Source organism: Chaetura pelagica, unplaced genomic scaffold, assembly GCF_000747805.2.
Source record: "Chaetura pelagica isolate M959 unplaced genomic scaffold, ChaPel_1.0 scaffold47, whole genome shotgun sequence".
Taxonomy (NCBI): domain Eukaryota; kingdom Metazoa; phylum Chordata; class Aves; order Apodiformes; family Apodidae; genus Chaetura; species Chaetura pelagica.
The window spans coordinates 6112432-6130799 of NW_009954140.1; the positions used below are offsets into that span (position 1 = coordinate 6112432).

At 54.1% G+C, this 18368-nt stretch overlaps 1 protein-coding gene across 1 annotated transcript in view; it reads right to left on the bottom strand.

Moving 5' to 3' along the window:
* The window catches only part of SLC39A11 (solute carrier family 39, member 11), an 85573-nt gene extending 68004 nt beyond the window's left edge, over nucleotides 1-17569 (bottom strand). Inside the window, exons 1-3 of the mRNA XM_010002712.1 lie at nucleotides 17462-17569; nucleotides 16005-16043; nucleotides 10735-10893 (exon numbers count right to left, since the gene is read on the bottom strand). Of these exons, the coding sequence (XP_010001014.1) occupies nucleotides 10735-10893; nucleotides 16005-16043; nucleotides 17462-17569 (306 nt within the window). The remainder of the gene's footprint in view (nucleotides 1-10734; nucleotides 10894-16004; nucleotides 16044-17461) is intronic.
* Nucleotides 17570-18368: the final 799 nt, after the last annotated feature.

The window sequence follows — 18368 nt, forward strand, 5'->3', positions numbered from 1 at the left end:
GAATGTTGCTGGCAGCAGGTCTGGGAAGGCACATGCAATTCCCAGGCTCCTCGGGAAGCCCAGGAGGTCTGTTACAAAACGTGCTCTTTGGCAAGAGGGCCGTTTGACAGGGCAGAGAGGAGGACACTTCTGCAACCTTTGCCGTTACAAAAACAAAAGCACAGGAGTTATTTCCCCTGCTTTTCCCCTGTGACCTCGCAAGAAGAAAAAATCATACCTAAACAACTCGTTAAACAAACACAACCCACCTCTGCCACAGCAGGTGACAGGTTGGGTGTCACCAACCTCCTGCCCACCAGGGAGCCTGGAGAAACCTCAAAACACCATCAATTTCCTTCTCCAAAGGAGCTGTTGCTCCAGGCAGAGTTTTTAAGCACACAAGTGCTGCCCACCAAAACCAGTTAGGATGTATACACACTTCCAGTTACTTGCTGGAAGGCAACTGGCCAAGCTCACAGACCCTGAGGGATATTTCCCTGAGGGATATTTCCCTGAGGACTGTCCCACCCAGCACCAGCAGCCCCAGGCTTGCTCAGCAGGACACAGCAGAGGCTTGTGCCATCGAGTCAGCACTACAATATGAGATTTTAATTGTTAGCAATAAACCTTTAAGCCTCAGATGGGATTAACAAGAGCTTTTTCTCCACACGCTTATTAAAGTCTAATGGAGACCAGCTTCAGTTCTTCTCTCTCTCCCTGCCCCCTTCCCACCTTGTACATTTGTAGCGTGGCAACATGTATTTTTACAGTCCTTTATTATGCATGGCTTTGTGCAAGGGTAAGAGAAAAAGCAAACAAAACTTCAATTAACAGCTCATTTTTACACGATACACTCCTCAGTAATGATTTGCTGTCGGGGCAGATTGAATTAATGGGAAAGGGTGAACAGAGCTGGTGGCTGCAAAGTCAGGAGCCCGGGAAGGGGATGGAGAGGGCTCCTGGGGGATGGTGGGATGTAGCCAGGCTCAGCCAGTGATCCATCAGCCCTCAGAGGACAAGTCACACCATGCCAGTGCTGCCTGATTCCATTAGGTTAAAACACAACTTCCCCTAGACCTGCACTTAGCCCCCCAGACATGCACAGCCCCTTCTCCCCGCATCCCCCCGAGCCCACCAGCCCCAGGGACCCCCCAGCCAGCTCCTTCCCAAGGCCATGGTTCCTGCTCTTTGCTCCTCTCCACATCTTGTACATCCCATAATCCCCAAAACAGCACCAAAGACTAGGAGATGGACAAGTCTTTTGCAGGAGCTGAAGAAGCCCCAAAACACCTTCCTGGAGCACAACACAGTGAATCCACAGGAGAGGCCCTTCATTCTCTTCAGCTGCTGCAACTAATTTGTTAATTCATTACAGACAAGAGGCAGAATAAAGGACAAGGCACTTGCTGATCACCACCACCACTGAGCAGCTAACCAACCTCCCTTCCTTTGGAAGCTCAGGGCAGTAAAGCTGGGACTGTCCCATGGGAATGGCTGAATGTTGAGCTGGAGCACGGGCTGGTTCCCCTCCAACCAGCCCCACGGGCAGGGCTTGTCCTCAGCTTTCAAGAGGAACTTGTTTGGGCACTGGACTCCAACCAAGACAACCTAAAGTGGTTCCTGCTCTTTGCTCCTCTCCACATCTTGTACATCCCATAATCCCCAAAACAGCACCAAAGACTAGGAGATGGACAAGTCTTTTGCAGGAGCTGAAGAAGCCCCAAAACACCTTCCTGGAGCACAACACAGTGAATCCACAGGAGAGGCCCTTCATTCTCTTCAGCTGCTGCAACTAATTTGTTAATTCATTACAGACAAGAGGCAGAATAAAGGACAAGGCACTTGCTGATCACCACCACCACTGAGCAGCTAACCAACCTCCCTTCCTTTGGAAGCTCAGGGCAGTAAAGCTGGGACTGTCCCATGGGAATGGCTGAATGTTGAGCTGGAGCACGGGCTGGTTCCCCTCCAACCAGCCCCACGGGCAGGGCTTGTCCTCAGCTTTCAAGAGGAACTTGTTTGGGCACTGGACTCCAACCAAGACAACCTAAAGGCCAGAAACTGAGCTCCAAGGTCAGCCCTCCCAGAGTTTATTTATACGTGTAAAATGTACCTCATCTATAACATCTTGACAGGCCTTAAAAAACATGTACAAAATGTAAACCAAGAGCATGATGCCCTCCTGAGCCTGCAAAGAGCCTGAAACCCCAAGGAGAAGACTCATCCAGGCAATTTTTCAGTTTGCATGAGCTCTGGAGCTTGTGGCCAACAGATTAAAGTCACATCCCTTTCACCACCCTGTTGGTAATCAGTGTGATGGGGGGAGGCAGGAGAACACACCACGAGGATTCTCACACCCTGAGGGCACAGACACCCACGGCCACGTGTCCAGAGCATCAAGTGGGTGCAAAAGCTGAGACACCCACTGGGTCCAAACACCAGCAGAGGAGCCTCACCCAGGCTGAGCAGAAAGGAGCAAACAAGCTGCTTTCCCCCCCATCCCCAGCAGCACGTCCCTCTCCAGCAGGTCATTAATAAGGCACCACATCCCACCAGATGAAGAGCCCACGTCTGTTTGACCCCACCACCCCATGGCCACCAGTTGGGTGGCACATGGAGCCATTTGCACCCCAAAGGTGGTCACAGAGCAGGGCAGGGACCCTCCCTGGGGACACAAGAGGCACAAAACTCCTCCTCAGAGCAGGGTAGCAGGGCAGGTTGGGCAGGGCAGAGCAGGTTGGCTCCGTCTGCAGCTGCAGAGCTGGGTGTCTTTTCCAGGCTCCCCTCCTCTCCCAGACACTCCCCCCCCAGCCAGCAGCACCTCGCTGGCTGCTGCTGTCATCTTAATGGCAGGTTTGCTTTTCACAGCAGAGGCACTAATTGGGGGTTATGCTACAAGTGAATTCAAAGGCAGATTATTTTTTTTTGTAAGATCAAAGAACAGCAGAGGGAACCATCCACAGCACTGGGTGTGCCTGGGGGCAAACGAGGCCTCCTTCAGCTGCTGGGAGAAGAGCATGGATGCTACAGGAGCAAGTCTTACAGGAGATGCCAGCTATCATGCCACAGAAAGGACTGGATTGGGAGTGCCTGCCCTGCATGGGCAGGGACACCTCCCACCATTCCAGGCTGCTCCAAGCCCCATCCAACCTGCCCTTCAGCACTTCCAGGGATGGGGCAGCCACAGCTTCCCTGGGCAACCTGGGCCAGGCTCTCACCACCCTCACAGCACAGAACTTCTTCCTTATGTCTAACCTAAATCTCCCTTCTTTCAGTACAAAGCCACCACCCCTTTTCCTGTTACTCCATGCCCTTGTAAAAAGTCCCTCCCCAGCTTTCTTGTAGCCTCTTCAAGTACTGGAGGGGGCTTTTCCCCAGGAACCAGCTCCACAGCCACAGGAGAGGGAGGCAGAGGAATCCCAGCTCCTTCCCCGAGCCCACTCTGATGCAGGCAGGGTGCAGAGCATCTCCACAGCAATGGGGGCAGCTTGAAGTTTCTTGAGCATCACCACCAGCTTGTAGAGCCCAGGAGGCTCCCACAACAGAGCCCATCTGACCTGAAGCAAACATGCAACCCTGGGGTGCTCTGAGCATCCACAGCCCCTTCAGCCCAAGCAAGCAGCAGGTCAGCACCCACACCCAGCTCTCCTGCTGCCTGTTTCCTGCTCGTCTGAAACCTAAAACTGAAAGTAATAAAAAGAGTGGCCAAATTCAACCAGCAAAAAGGTCAGACACTGTTCAGGACCCAGCAGAATCACCCCAACAGCAACTGCCTCCCCACTGTGCCAGCCAGGCTCTTCTGGCAGGGACAGAGATCTGGTATTCCAACTTGCTCTTCCTTTTGGAAAATTTATCCTTTTTTACAATTCTGAGCCAGGCCCCAAAAAGTAATTGAAATTCAGTCAGCAAAGGCTGAGCCACAGAGGAGAGAAAAGCCCCATGTCACATCACCAGCCCTATCAGTCAGTATTACCCACTTGCTGGAGTAACCAGCAGGGCTGAGGTGACTGATCATGGAACAGAGACAGGAATTTAACCCTGATTGTGTTCAAAGCTCTTCAGCTGTAACTTTGGGGCTTCAAATATGTTTTTTTGAAAACATGCTTAAGTGCAGAATGAGAGAGAGAATTATAATTATGAGCAGCTGACAAATTGCACTCAGGAAGTAAATACCTCTTTACCTCCATTAATAAAACAAAATGATCTTCTAGAAGTTAATATCATTACAACTTTGTGCCTTTTTTTTCCAATTATTTCACCCTATCCAGCAACAACTGGATTTCCATCCCTAAAACCAGGGCACACAGGCAGGGCAGGGCTGGGAGGCAGGCAGGCAGGCTTTCCACAGCTCATACAGGCAAACAGACCTGAAATAAACCTTCAGGGGTTTCTGGGTCCTGTTTTCAAGAAATGGGACTTGGACAAGAGGCCTTCAGAGGCTCCTGTGGGTGGGCTTTGTGGTCAGCACTAGGGATGGTGTTTGAAATCCTGCCCTTGCCACCTGCCTGGGACAGGACACACAGGAACTGGTCCTGGCATCAGTCCCAAACAAGACATATAACCTTCCACAACTGGCCTTGGGGAAGAGCTGGGCTGGGTTTATTTAATAAGTCAATAAGACAGGTGCCCAGGTAGGTCCCATTTATTCAGAGCTAGCAGAGGAAGGAGCTGTCCCAGCAGAAAGCTTTGCTGCATTCCCTGATGAGGGTCTCAAAAAAGGTCTCCCTTCCTCAGTCATCAGAGCCAGATCCTTCCTTCCTTCCAGAGCCCATGGAAAAGGGCCAGAATGTCACAAACCAAAACAAACAGAAGGGCTGCTATTTATTTTCCCCTAAGCAAAGGAAATCAAAGCAAACCAGGAACGCACGAGTCCAGCTGCAGCTCACGCAAGCCCATGTCAACTGAGTCCCTCTGTGCCCACCCTCACCCCTGTGCCAGGCAAAGGCTCAACTCCTGCAGCCCCTGCACAAGCAAAACATCAATTCTGGCTGGACTGGTGGGTTTGTATGTCCACCCATTCCCACTCTGTGCTTCAGGATATCCCCACACCTCCTCAGATCCCACGACAGTGATGCTGAGACATAGGAAGGCTTTGCAGGCAGCAGGAGAACGGAGCAGGAGAACCTGAACACAGTCTGCACATAAAAAAGGGGCAGAGTCACTTTGCATGCCCCAGACCACCAAAACCACCTCAGGAGAACCCCTTTATTTGATCATTTTCCCAAGATTACATGGCCCAAGACATGCAGGTGCCAGGCTGAGCACAGGGAGATGCCACCCATGTGTCCAGGGGGTCTCCAAGCAGCGTTTCAGCCCCACGGTCAAAAATGTAATAAGCCAGAAAATATACATGCCCCCCCCACCAGCACGTCCCCCTGGTTAATGTGCAAATTGAAAACACCTCCACCTACTATGGCAAGGAGGATGTGCAGCTAATTAACTTTCTAGGAGTCACAGATGAACAGGAAAAAGCACATTACAAACGGGAACTCATGATAGGCACGTCTCGGAGGAATCAGCAAATTGCATAAGAGGAATCTTTATTCCTATTATAAATTAACACCAGTGACAAGACCCAGCACGTTTCTACTGCCTCATGAAATAATTAACCCATCAAATCCAGCTCCATGCAAATCAGAAGGGACAGCAGTATTAAAAGCTTTCCATCTTCACCAGGAGGAAGCACCAAGCCAGGAGGATCAGCAACATCCCTGACCTGCACCCACAGCACTACTGATTGCCCTGCCTTGTTATCCTGGTACACCAGGCATGTGCCAGGAATCACTGCCCAGTGCCCACCAAAGAAAAGATGCTTCCCATGGTCTCTTGTTTAGCCCTGAGAAAGAGATTGTGATTGGGAATCAGATGCAGCCACGCTCGGAGCGAGCGCCATGGGCTCTCCTCCCCCTCCTGCAGCTTCACCATCCTCACACTATTCCCAGCTTTCCCCTGATACGTGACTTGCACAGATTTAGAAAGCAAAATATGCATCCTCAAGGCACATTCTGAGCCAAACAACAGACACCATCATTATTAAACAGGAGAGTATCCCTCGATGCCTGTTTATCAAGTTCTCAAATCCCTCCCCAGGGTGTTCACCAAGAATAGCTGAAAATTCACTGTGCAAAATGCCCAGTCCCAGACCCCATTCCAAAAACGCTTGCAAGCCTCGAATTTGCAATCATAGAGCAGGGCAGGAGCACAATGCAATTGCATTTTGAGAGGGTTAATGGGTTCCAGCCTCCTAGCACCACCATCCAGACACACGTAGCTGCTCCACTCTCCTCCATCCCACGTGAAGATCCTCAGCCTGCTCCCCAAACCCTCCTGCAGCTGCCAACCACAGCCCAGGACACTTCAAAACGGGTCTGAAACACAACACCCAGACCCCAGGCAGGGGTTCTGGCCAGGATGGTCCTTCCAGCAGCACCCACAGAGCACACACCAACCCAGCTGAAAGGCTTTTAAAAAGGCACTTTGGTTACTCTTTGTTTTAAATCTAAGGAACGGTCAGCCCCTCACATGTGGCTTTGTTGATTTACTCTGTACTCAGAAAAAAAACCCAGAAAAACCAACAAACCCCACACCAAGCTGACCAGAAGAAAAAAAATAAATTAAAAAAAGCCAACTGAGATGGTATTTCCAGGACAGAATGACAGCCCTGGATCCCCATTCCCAATCATCTTTGACATGAGAACTATTGGCAGGCTCCTAGTTTATAACTGAGTAATGGCCCATCCGCTCCCTCCTTGGATTATATATTAACTCCTGGTTCTCCTGCAACATCTGCTCTCCTCACCCTCCCCCAGGGCCACCTTTGACACTCATCAGTTCTCCCAGGGGAGCCCCAGGGCTGCCCCAGACCCCCCTACACTGCAGCACCCATCCAGGTCCTGGACCGAGCTGCGGCTGCAGAGCTGCACCCAGGCTGCTGGGAGGGCTGGAGCTGCTGTGTCTGCAGACAGATGTTTCTGAGCAAATGAAGCCAAGAGGCAGAGGAGATGAAGCTGATTAAGCCTCATTATCCCATTTAGCATAATGATGGTGGAGCTGAGAGGACGTCAGGCAGCCAGGGAGCGGCTGCTGGAAGCACAACTGCACATGGGCAGGCAGGGGTTTATCCCTCCTGCTGTGACCAGCTCCTTGTCTCACCTTCACAGAATCCTTCAGGTTGGAAAAGACCTCTAGGATCACCAAGTCCACTTTCCCTGTTCATGCTACCTTCCCACTCCCACCAGTGCCCCGTCTGGGAGTTCCCACTCGCTCAGAGGAGCATCAAGGTTTGGAAAAAGCAGGAGTGAGGGAGCTCCTGGAAGCTGCAGCTTCAACACAGGCTGGTCACTGAGTCCAGACCCAGCATCCCACCCAAAGCCCACCTGTCTGGGCAGGAGAATGCTCATGGGATCTCCCAAGAGCCTGCACCACCCACTGGGAGAGGTTCTGGGGATCCCGTAGCTCAAAGACAAAGGCAAAACACACACACAAATGTGTGAAAACCAGAGTCTCAGGGTTGGACACACCCTTTGGATTTGTGTGGGATTCCTCTGGGAAGGAGGAGGCCAGAGCAAGAAACTCACCACAGAAATCAAATAAAACATCACACTGAACAAAAGCCAGCCAAGTCAGCAGAGCTGTGAGACAGATTTGAAGGATGAGAATAATAATACTTCATTCCAGCACCCTTATGCATGACAACAGCCACACTCAGCATGTCACACTCAGTGATCAGGGACCCACTGCACTGAGCAGTGTTTTGAAATAGACTCTCCCTCCAAGGCTTTGGCTCTTGGCACCAAAGACCCTCAGCCTCAGCCCCTTCCAGACCAGCATCTTCTCCAGGAACTCAGCTAAAGGATGAACACACATTAAGGACTTTGCATGGATGAAGATGTAAGAGATTAGCTCTGCCTTTTATAAGGAACTTAACAAACACAGCATCATTAACCAGGTTGTCTTGGAGGTTTAACCCTCCTGCCAGCCCTGGCTCTGCTGCTGAGCAAACCCTCAGGTACCACCAGAGCCTCCCCACTCCCAGGGGGCTGGGGTGATAAGGGGTCACTAAGAGCTGTTACTACGTTGCTACCCAGCAAACCCATTACAGAGGAGTGCCAGGCAGACAGAGCTCTCTGTGCAAAGAGCAGCTAAAAACAGCTCCCTTGTCCTGCCCTCCCAGGGACAGGGTGTCCCACGGCCTCACCAGCATCCCCTCCCCACCCCGTGGTTAAGTGGGGAGGGGGGGGGTGTGGGAAAGCAACCCTGAGATTTTAGCTGATTTAGAAAGAAGCAAGATCTGCTGGAAGTGAAGTGGAATGGTTTAACCCTTGTCTGAGCAGCACTGGCTCCAGAGAGAGAAGTCTGGGCTCCAAGTGAAGGGAGATGCATCCTGGGCTGAATTCCCTGCCAACACTTGGTGATGTTTAATTCCAGCACATTCAGCTTTAACCTCTCTCCATGCTCCTTCCACAGCATCCCTCCTGTCTCTGCCAAGCCTCCATCCTCATCCTAAAGCACCCCACAAGTCCCATCCCCTGCCTGTTGCAGAGCCTGACCCAGCTCAGGAGCCATCACCTCTGCCTCTGGGCAGCAGCCCCAAGCCCAACACCAGCTCTCCTGACCCTGCTGGAGTTTTCCAGGGGAAGGGCAAGTGGCATTTTACATTTGCACGAACTCCAAGGAGGCTGAAGGAGCCACCCCAGCACAGGGACACCCCCTTTTGCAGGAAGCCAAGCAGAGCAGCAGCACTACCCCCAGGGTGTGAGCCCTCCTGCTCAGCACCAGCACAGCCACCACCAGTCCCCTGGGACAAGCCTGTGGTGGCACATGCTCTCCCACATGGTGTGAACAGCTGTGTCCAGCCAGAGGAGGCAACAGCTCCTCTCCCATCAGTGTCTGAACTGGATTTAAAGCAAGATATAATTGTATATTTTATGTATTTGTATCGTGCTGCTCCCTGTAACAAGCACACTTGTCACCATCCCCTCCTGCTCTTTGCAACACAAGAACTTCACTTCCCTGATGCTCTTCCCACTCCACACACTCCCATTTCAAACCAGCAGAGATGAACACCAGCCAGCAGGAAGGAGCAGTTCTTGTGGTGCAACTGTTTGTCTTTCCTGTTGGGAAACACCAGCTTGGGGCAGCTGCTCAAACACACCCGGGGGGCCCATCCAGCACCTCAACAAGGGTGATCACCACGATGGCCAACACAGCCCAGAGACTTTGGGCTGCTGAAAGCAGAAATAAAATGCAAGGTTTGATGGAAACAACTTCCAAGGGCTCTGGCCATACAACAACAGCCCCCATCCCCTCCACCACAACTGCAAAGGGTGTGGGAGCCACGGGAAGAGCCGGGGCACAGGGAGGCTTTCAGCCTCCTTTCATTTACCTTCTCATTACTCTAATGCATCCATTTGCACTGGGAGCCACACGTCACAGCATCAAGCAATTTTCCTCAGAGCTGAGGATGTGTTGGCTCCTGTTTTGAGGCTGACAAAGGGTGGGAGCAGGGAAGGCTGGTGCTGAGGGCTCAGCTGGACACCAGCCTGCACTGCTCCGGCAACAGCTCCTCTCCCATCAGTGTCTGAACTGGATTTAAAGCAAGATGTAATTGTATATTTTATGTATTTGTATCGTGCTGCTCCCTGTAACAAGCACACTTGTCACCAGCCCCTCCTGCTCTTTGCAACACAAGAACTTCACTTCCCTGATGCTCTTCCCACTCCACACACTCCCATTTCAAACCAGCAGAGATGAACACCAGCCAGCAGGAAGGAGCAGTTCTTGTGGTGCAACTGTTTGTCTTTCCTGTTGGGAAACACCAGCTTGGGGCAGCTGCTCAAACACACCCGGGGGGCCCATCCAGCACCTCAACAAGGGTGATCACCACGATGGCCAACACAGCCCAGAGACTTTGGGCTGCTGAAAGCAGAAATAAAATGCAAGGTTTGATGGAAACAACTTCCAAGGGCTCTGGCCATACAACAACAGCCCCCATCCCCTCCACCACAACTGCAAAGGGTGTGGGAGCCACGGGAAGAGCCGGGGCACAGGGAGGCTTTCAGCCTCCTTTCATTTACCTTCTCATTACTCTAATGCATCCATTTGCACTGGGAGCCACACGTCACAGCATCAAGCAATTTTCCTCAGAGCTGAGGATGTGTTGGCTCCTGTTCTGAGGCTGACAAAGGGTGGGAGCAGGGAAGGCTGGTGCTGAGGGCTCCCCTGGACACCAGCCTGCACTGCTCCTCAAACCCTCCCCCTCCTCGCAGCCACAGATAATCCACTAAAACAATTAAAAACTTAAAAAAAGCTCTTTGGAAGCTTTCAAAAAATATCTTCACTGACTAAGCCATTTGTGTGATTTCAGCTGCAGAAACCCAACAGCTGCTGATTGATTTATTTTTTTAATAATCAGGTCTAGGTGGTGGGATGGTTCATTCCATTTTGAAACGCTCGGAGGGTTGGCAGCTCTGCAGCTCTGCAAATGAAAGCCCTGGGCTGAAACAGAAGGTCACACCTGAATTGTTTGCAAAGTCAAAGTGAAGAGAACAAAAGCAGAAGCTTGGAGGGGGGAGCAATAAGAAAATCAAAGAAGAGCAGAGGGAGCCTGAAGCTGCACCCAGCGCCGGCAGAGCTGCCCCGGGGCTCGGAGAGAACCTGGTTTCATTAAATCTGTGATAGAAAACACTCTGTATCCAGCACCTGTCAGGACACAGCTGAAGGAAGAGCACCCCCAGCCCAGGAATGTCTACTCACCAGTGCTGGGATGAGCAGGTCAGCCAAGTACACAAAAGCTGCTCCCAGGGCAAAGCCCACGGCCACCGGCACAAAGGCGAAGGCTCCAAAGCCGCCGGACTCCTCGGCCATGTCGATGGCCGGGGCCAGCAGGGACCAGTAGGAAGCAGCCAGCATGACCTGGGAGAGAGAAGGGGAGCACTGAGACCTGTGTGGCCACCTCTGCTGGCAACCCACCCTCCAGCTGAGGAGGCCCCCGTGCCCAGCCCCAGGAGCTGCGCGGTGGCCGCTGCAACCGGCAGAGCCACCAGAACCCACTGCCCGACAGGAAACATCTCTGGAGGATGGGGGAGTGAGGGGGTTTTCCCCCCACCTTCCCCAAGTCTGAAGCAGCAAACAAACCACACAAGCCCATCAGGGTGGTTTTCTGTGGGATTAGCACAGCCACAACAGCCCTTCTAATAGGAAGGGCAGCGGAGCAGGACAACCTGTCCCTGGGGTGGGGGCTCTGCAGTGACAGGAGCAAGTCCATGGTCACACCAGGGTGAGCAAAATCCTTCCTGCACCCAGCTCTGGGATTCTTTGCAGACAGAGCAGGGGAGGAAGGAAACAGCCTTGATCTCCCCCAGGAAAAGAATAAATATTGCAGACCACCTGGAGCCAGGGAGCCATCCCTGAGCACACCACGGCTTTGCTGAGCTGCAGCTCAGCTGCCCAGGTCCTGCCTCACTGCCCCAGAGCAAGGCAACCCCAGCACCAGAGCTTGGCAACTCCTCTGCTTCTGCACCACCAACGCTGGGGCTGCTCCTGCCCCCAGAGCCTCTGGGCTGGGAGGAGAACAATTCCCATCCTGACCAATCATTGCAGAAGCTCCTGGCACAGACCAGAGCTCCCCAAGTCCCACCGTGGTGCTTCACCAGCACAGCTTGCACCAGGTAAACCTCAAGTAGCAGAGGGGTTTCACCATTGCTTGTTGCTTAGGAGGGAGAAGGAACAACTAACCCATAAGACCAGAGAAAAACAGATTTGGGGACTTGGGGGGATCTCCAGTCCAGCTCAGAGCAGGGCAGGCTTCAGAACTGGTTGCTCAGGGTTTTACCCAGCAGAGAGAAAACCAGGCAAGGCATCAGTTTCACAAGCTTGTACCAAAGAACATCCTATTACCACGCATTGCATCCCCCGACCTCTTCCTCTCCTCCAGGATGCACTGGGCTGGCTTAATTACAAAGCCATCAGCCCAGCCCAACACCCCCAGATCCCATTTCTCTCCCTGCAGCCATTCAGCTCCACGGGACCAACTGTGACCTGGGGTGGTGGGAGGAAAGGTGAGGCCACCCCTCCATCCAGAAACCCCCTCAGCACCCCCAAAACCCCGTTTGCAGGGGGTGTAACAAACCATTACGTTTCAAACCACCCTTCCTGCAGGGAGGAGATGCCTATTGTTGCAGGCACCAGTCCCTGAGGGATGGTGCTTGCTGTGAGTAAGAGCAGCTTGTCATGCCAGCCTTAACCACGGCTGTCAAACTTCATCTTCCAAATGCCACCTCCTTTAAAGAAAACAACCACGCACCCCAATGTGGAAACGCAAGCGAGAGGGAAATCTGCTTTGCAGAATGACATTGTCATCTCCTGTTGAGGTAGCATTTCCCCACGGAGAAGAGAGGCCTGACACTGCTCAGCCTCCAGATCCCACCATAAAGCTCCCACCAGCCTTGCTCTGGGGGCAGAAGATGACAGGGCTTTGAAGCCAGCCCAGCCTCACCAGCTGAAGGAGCAAACCTTGGGGCTGCACCCACCAACTGCACCTCCTGGGGAAGAAAAAGATTTTCTTTTTCTTCTTCCTACACCCTCTTATGCAGAGAAACCCCTTCACCCCCCAGTGGGGGAGCTGGACGTGCTGACCCTGCAGCTGCCAGCAGAAGTGACAATGTCCCCTCAGCCCAGCCCTGAGCTTAGGTGGGGAGTGGGTTTAGGGACGTGGACTTGCCTGGGTGTGACCAAGGTTCTGCCCACAGGTGCCAGGTCCTGCCCACCAGGTCCTGCTCCACTCAATTACAAACCTTTACAGGGGTCCAGCCAGGAACCCAGACCCCACCAAGGCCACCAAGCCAGCTGGTGTCAAAGGCAGGAAGGAATAAGGGCTGGAGCAGCTCTGCTCTGGAGCCAGGCTGGGAGCCTTGGGGTGTTCAGCTTGGAGAAGAGAAGGCTCCAGGGAGACCTTAGAGCAGCTTCCAGTGCCTGAAGGGGCTCCAGGAAAGCTGGGGAGGAACTTCTGACAAGGCAGGGAGTGAGAGGACAAGGGGTAATGGATTAAAACTGCAAGAGGGGTGATTTGGGTACACATTAGAAATAAATTCTTTGCTGTGAGGGTGGTGAGACCCTGGCCCAGGTTGCCCAGGGAAGCTGTGGCTGCCCCATCCCTGGCAGTGTTGAAGGGCAGGTTGGATGGGGCTTGGAGCAACCTGGAATGGTGGGAGGTGTCCCTGCCCATGCAGGGGGGTTGGATCTAGATGATCTTTAAGGTCCCACCAACTCAAACCAGTCTGTGTCCATGATCCTATCTGAGAACAGCAGCTTTCAGGGAAAGCCACATTAAGGGCATGAGGAACAGAAATCCTGGCTGCTTATGAGAGAAGGAGATGTTCCTGGCAGGGCAGGAAGGAAAGCAGAAGGTGTGACTGGCAGGACACCCTCCCTGCTCAGCTTTTCAGCTTGACTTCATCAAGGCTCCAACACAAGAACCTGCCTCAGCAGACCTGTGTAAATTACTGATGCTGTTTTAAGTGGCCCTGAAAGGGAACATTCAATATGTGGAAGGTGCAGTTTAAAGAGCACATCTTGGTGATTTTCTGCTTGACCTGGGGCCCAATTGTGACCCAGTAAGAGGAATAGCCAGGAGAGGCTGAAGGGAAGGACTGCAAGTGGCTGTGGAGTGTTTCTGATGCCCAAGAGCACAGCAGCTCCAGGATAACACAGAGATTAAAGAGAACATCTAAAAAAAGGTCTTTTTTAAGAACATCAAGACTTAAGAGAAAAGCCAGAATTCCACATCAGATGCCCAAGCAAGCAAAGCCTTGTCTCCATGGAAACACATCACCTCGGAGGCTTCAGCAAACAAAACCCTCTATTACCCAGGGATGCCAGAAAGGGAACTGAGGCAGGGGAAGCTCAATGCTGGGGTGCTGGAGAGGAGGTACCAGGCTGGAAGCAGCTCAACTTCACCACCCTGCAGCCACCAGCCACATGTCCCCTTCACCTGAGATGACACTTGTGCCATCTAACTTGGTGGGCTTGGGCCAGGGGGATCCTGGGGGTCACATCCAGCAAACCCACCTCAGCCCCGGGCAGAGCAGAGGGGAAGCACCAAGGTGTGAGGCTGAGCACAGCCCTTGCAGGCACGAGGCAAAAAGAAGAAGAAAGAGGAAAGTTCTGGTGCTCTTGCCACGTCACTGCCACCCAAACACCCAACCAGTGAGCAAGGAGCTGCTCCCAGTGAGCTTAGAAGGTACTGTGGCACAATGACCTGTGGATCCTTGGTATTTTCCTCCAAAAGAGCCAGTTCTGGCCACAAAGCACCAGGCAGGGCTGCAGGGGCCCAGGGTGACACAGGCACCTCACCCCAACCAGCACCTGCTTCAGCAGCTCAGGCCCAGAAATGCCACCTAGAAACCTTCACAACCTGCAGCTCAAGGTGGCTCCTGGGGCAGCACCTTCCACCAGCAGGAGCTGCTACCACAGGCTCCCCTGCTGAAATCCCCCCCCAGTCCCTGCAACCACCCCAGAAAAATAAATACATTAACAATTCCCCTTTCCTGCTCCGAGCACAGCAAATAAAGAAGCTGAAGGGACAAAGCAAATGCTTGCAGGACTTGTGGCTCAGCAGCTGAGCCACACCTCTGCCAGGCAGGGTGACTCAGTGCTCCTGGCAGGGTGACACAGTGGCCTCAACAAGGACAGCATCACAGGGGCACCTGAGCCAGCCCTCAGCTGGGACAAACCCCCCCTGCTGTGTCCCTGTCCCCCCCAGCTGCAGGAATGTCACACAAGGGACACAGCAGTGCCACAGGGAGGGGACAGCCCAGCCCGTGCTGTCCCCAGCAGCATCTCCCCCCACAGCACAGCAGGAACTCCAGCCTGGCTTGCAGGGACACGGGGGTGTCTGCCAGAGCAGCACAGCTCAGACACCCAAGCACAGAGGAAAGCCCCAGAAGGAGCAATTCCTAACACAAGTGATTCATGGATAAATGATGGCCCAAGAATCAGCTTCAACAGACGAGCTGAATTATTCACATCATTAGCAGGTCACAGGGATGTTCCAGGAACATTTGCTAGGGAGAAGACAAAGCTCTGGAGCCTTTTGTGTCACCCACCATAGCAGGCTCCTCCTGGGAGCAGCTGGATTTTGCTTCAGGAACAGCAGATCTGTGATCCCTGGACCTGCAAGTTTCACCTCGATGGCAGCACCTGGGGGTGCACAAGGAGGAAGGAGCCCCACTCCATGCAGATCACCCAAGGTTGGTGGGTCACCCCAGGTTAGTGGGTCACCCCAGGTTGGCAGCACCACCCACACTCCAGCTGCCAGCTCCAGGCAGGGACACAGTGAGCAGGACCTGGCCAAGCCCAGTGCACCCACCACACCCCCTGGGAAGGATGCACCTTCCCCCCTGAGCACATCCCCCTGGCTCTCAGGCACACTCCAGCCCCTGAAGGAAAACAAACCTGTTTCAACAAGCGTGGAGGAGCCTCCACCTGCTCCCCAGCAGCTGGGCAGCAAGGAGGTCAACATTCACAAGCCCCAACACAATTTCAAGCCAGGCAGCTTCATGTTGTCCTTCAAGAATGGTGCAATAAGTCCCACATTTAGTGTGTGCCCTTGATGTGGAGCTGCAGTGTCTTTATTGTCCTTCTCCCAAGGGCTAAATGTGCCCATGCCCTGCTGGAGAGCCAGGAGCACAAAGCAAGCTACCCAAATCAGCCTCCAGGACAAGGGCTCTCCTGCACATCTTTACCTCACCAGTGCTCCGGGAGGAACAATTCAGAACCCCAAGGAAGTGAGAGGAGTTGAACTCAAGAGGCAAATCCAGCGTGGGCAGCTCAACGTCCTGGTGCCACCTCCACCCTCTCCAAAGAGGCACCCAGCCAAGACATGACCTGTTCTCCTCCCTGCCCCACCTGCACCTTGAGCAATTAGCCAAGAAGCACGAGGGCAACCAAATGAAGCCTGGTGAGGCTGCAGAGGGGCCCCAGGAGAGCCCAGGCAGAGCTGAGGAGGAGGAGGATGCTGTACTTACCCCCGCAGCGAAGCCCAAGCTGCCATCCAGGATCCGCCTCTGCAACCAAGAGAACAAAGAGAAGACACCTCATTTACTCCCAGCAGAAGCAGGGGAGAGCAACCAGGCCACAAATCATGTGGAGGGGGGGAAGCTGGCTGCACCCAGAGAACCTTCTCCCCATGGCATGACTGCTGTGCTTTGAGGCAAGAGCTGTGCTCCTGGTGCAAAGCCCCGAGGTGATGGCACCCACCATCACCCAGAGCAGCCCAGCTCCCTCAGCCCACCAGCACTGGGAAAAATGCTCCAAGGATACTGAAAGGTAAGACAGAAACTCTCCTGTCCATCTGTGCACACTGCCCTGCACTTCCCCTCCTGGAAGGTTTGGATTCCTCTAAGAACCTGCTGCTACAGCCCAAGCCATCAGCCTTCCCACAGCCCAGCACGTGTCCTGCCCCCCATCACTCCCAGGGCAGTTTTTCTTCTTTAGCACATCTCCCTCCCCCAGGAAGAAAACAAATGTGCAAAGGGAATCTCACTTTGCAACAAACTCCTGAATAAATCATAATAAGAGACGCATAAATAATAAATTAATCCAGGCAATCTTGAGCACAACAACAAGGGGGGGGCCTCTAATTTTGGAATGTAAGATGATTTAACAATCAGCATTTTGCTCATTTTGGGCACAGGGTGACCCAAATCCTGCACCAGAGAAACCAGGTTACAGAACCTGCTGTTCCAAGCACAGGGCCCTGCCTGCAGCTCTGCCCCATCTCCCAAACACCATGAGCTGTGCTACAGCACATACCACAGCCTGCAGCCAGGAATTTGCTTCCCTTCCCTTCTTCTGTGTCAACACACAGGAAAGAAACGAGCTGGATTTTTCCTCCCCCTGCCCCAGGACCTCCCAAAGCCAACGTCAAATCCCTTGGGCTTGGACCCAGGTGGCCAAAGCCACCCAGGGGCTCCGGGCAGCTTCGTGCCTCAGATCCCAGGACGTGGCCCAGGGAGAGAGGACATGGCCCAGGGACAGAGGCCTGGATCCCAGGACGTGGCCCAGGGACAGAGGCCTGGATCCCAGGACGTGGCCCAGGGACAGAGGCCTGGATCCCAGGACATGACCCAGGGACAGAGGCCTGGATCCCAGGACGTGGCCCAGGGACAGAGGACATGACCCAGGGACAGAGGCCTGAATCCCAGGACATGACCCAGGGACAGAGGCCTGAATCCCAGGACATGACCCAGGGACAGAGGCCTGAATCCCAGGACATGACCCAGGGACAGAGGCCTGGATCCAAGGACGTGGCCCAGGGACAGAGGCCTGGATCCCAGGATGTGGCCCAGGGACAGAGGACATGACCCAGGGACAGAGGCCTGGATCCAAGGACGTGGCCCAGGGACAGAGGCCTGGATCCCAGGATGTGGCCCAGGGACAGAGGACATGACCCAGGGACAGAGGCCTGGATCCCAGCACCCACCTGCCCACTGGAAAACACAAAGACCAGTGCAGAGCCAGCTGCTGTCAGCCCCCAGGTGAGCAGCGTTCCCAGCACCGCCTGCAGCACCGGCCCCTGCCCGGGGATCATGCTGACCTAGGAGAGACCAGGTGTGTCAGGAGAAGGGCTTAAACACAAAGAACATCCCTCCCCCCCCAATTCCTCCCTGCCCACCAGGGAACTGCTCCAGGGCCCTCCCCACCGGAGGGCACAGAGGGAGTTTAACCCCCCTCCCTGCAGCACCCGCTGGAGTTCCCCTCTGAATCCCAGTTTTGCAGCTCAATCCGCAGGCCCCAAAGGGCCAGGACACAGCCCAGCCCATCAGCTCCATTCTGCCTCAGCCCCCCTCCCCTCCAGGGCAGCACCAGGGCAGAGCAGCTGTGGAGAAGCCCAGAGAAGGGGGCTCAAACCTCAGGTGCTTTGTCCCACACCCCCGGGGGGTCCCCAGGGATGTGCCCGATGCCCCACTCGCGGGTGACACTTTCCTGTGCCCAAAAACCCCCCCGTTTCACCGGCGTGGAAGGCAAAAGCCCGCACAGCATCAAGCGGAAAGGGGAACCAGGGTCGGGATGGGGCAGCAGAGCCCCAGGAGCAGGGCAGGGGGCCCAGCCCGGGGAGCAGCGCTGCTGAGGCAACACCCCCATGTGCACAGACACGGGCAGGTCGGTGTGGAAAAGCACACGCGTGATTAGACACGCGTGTGCCAACATTTAAGACGCGCACGTAATTACACACCTGCAAAGACACACACACCCCTGCACACAATAAGAGATACACACGCTATTGGCTTCCTCCCCCTCGCAGGGCTCCCCGAACCCCCCGCCAAGCCCCGCAGAGGGGGTGCCCGGGTCAGACCCCTGCCCAGGGAGGGAGACCCTCCCCCTCCTAC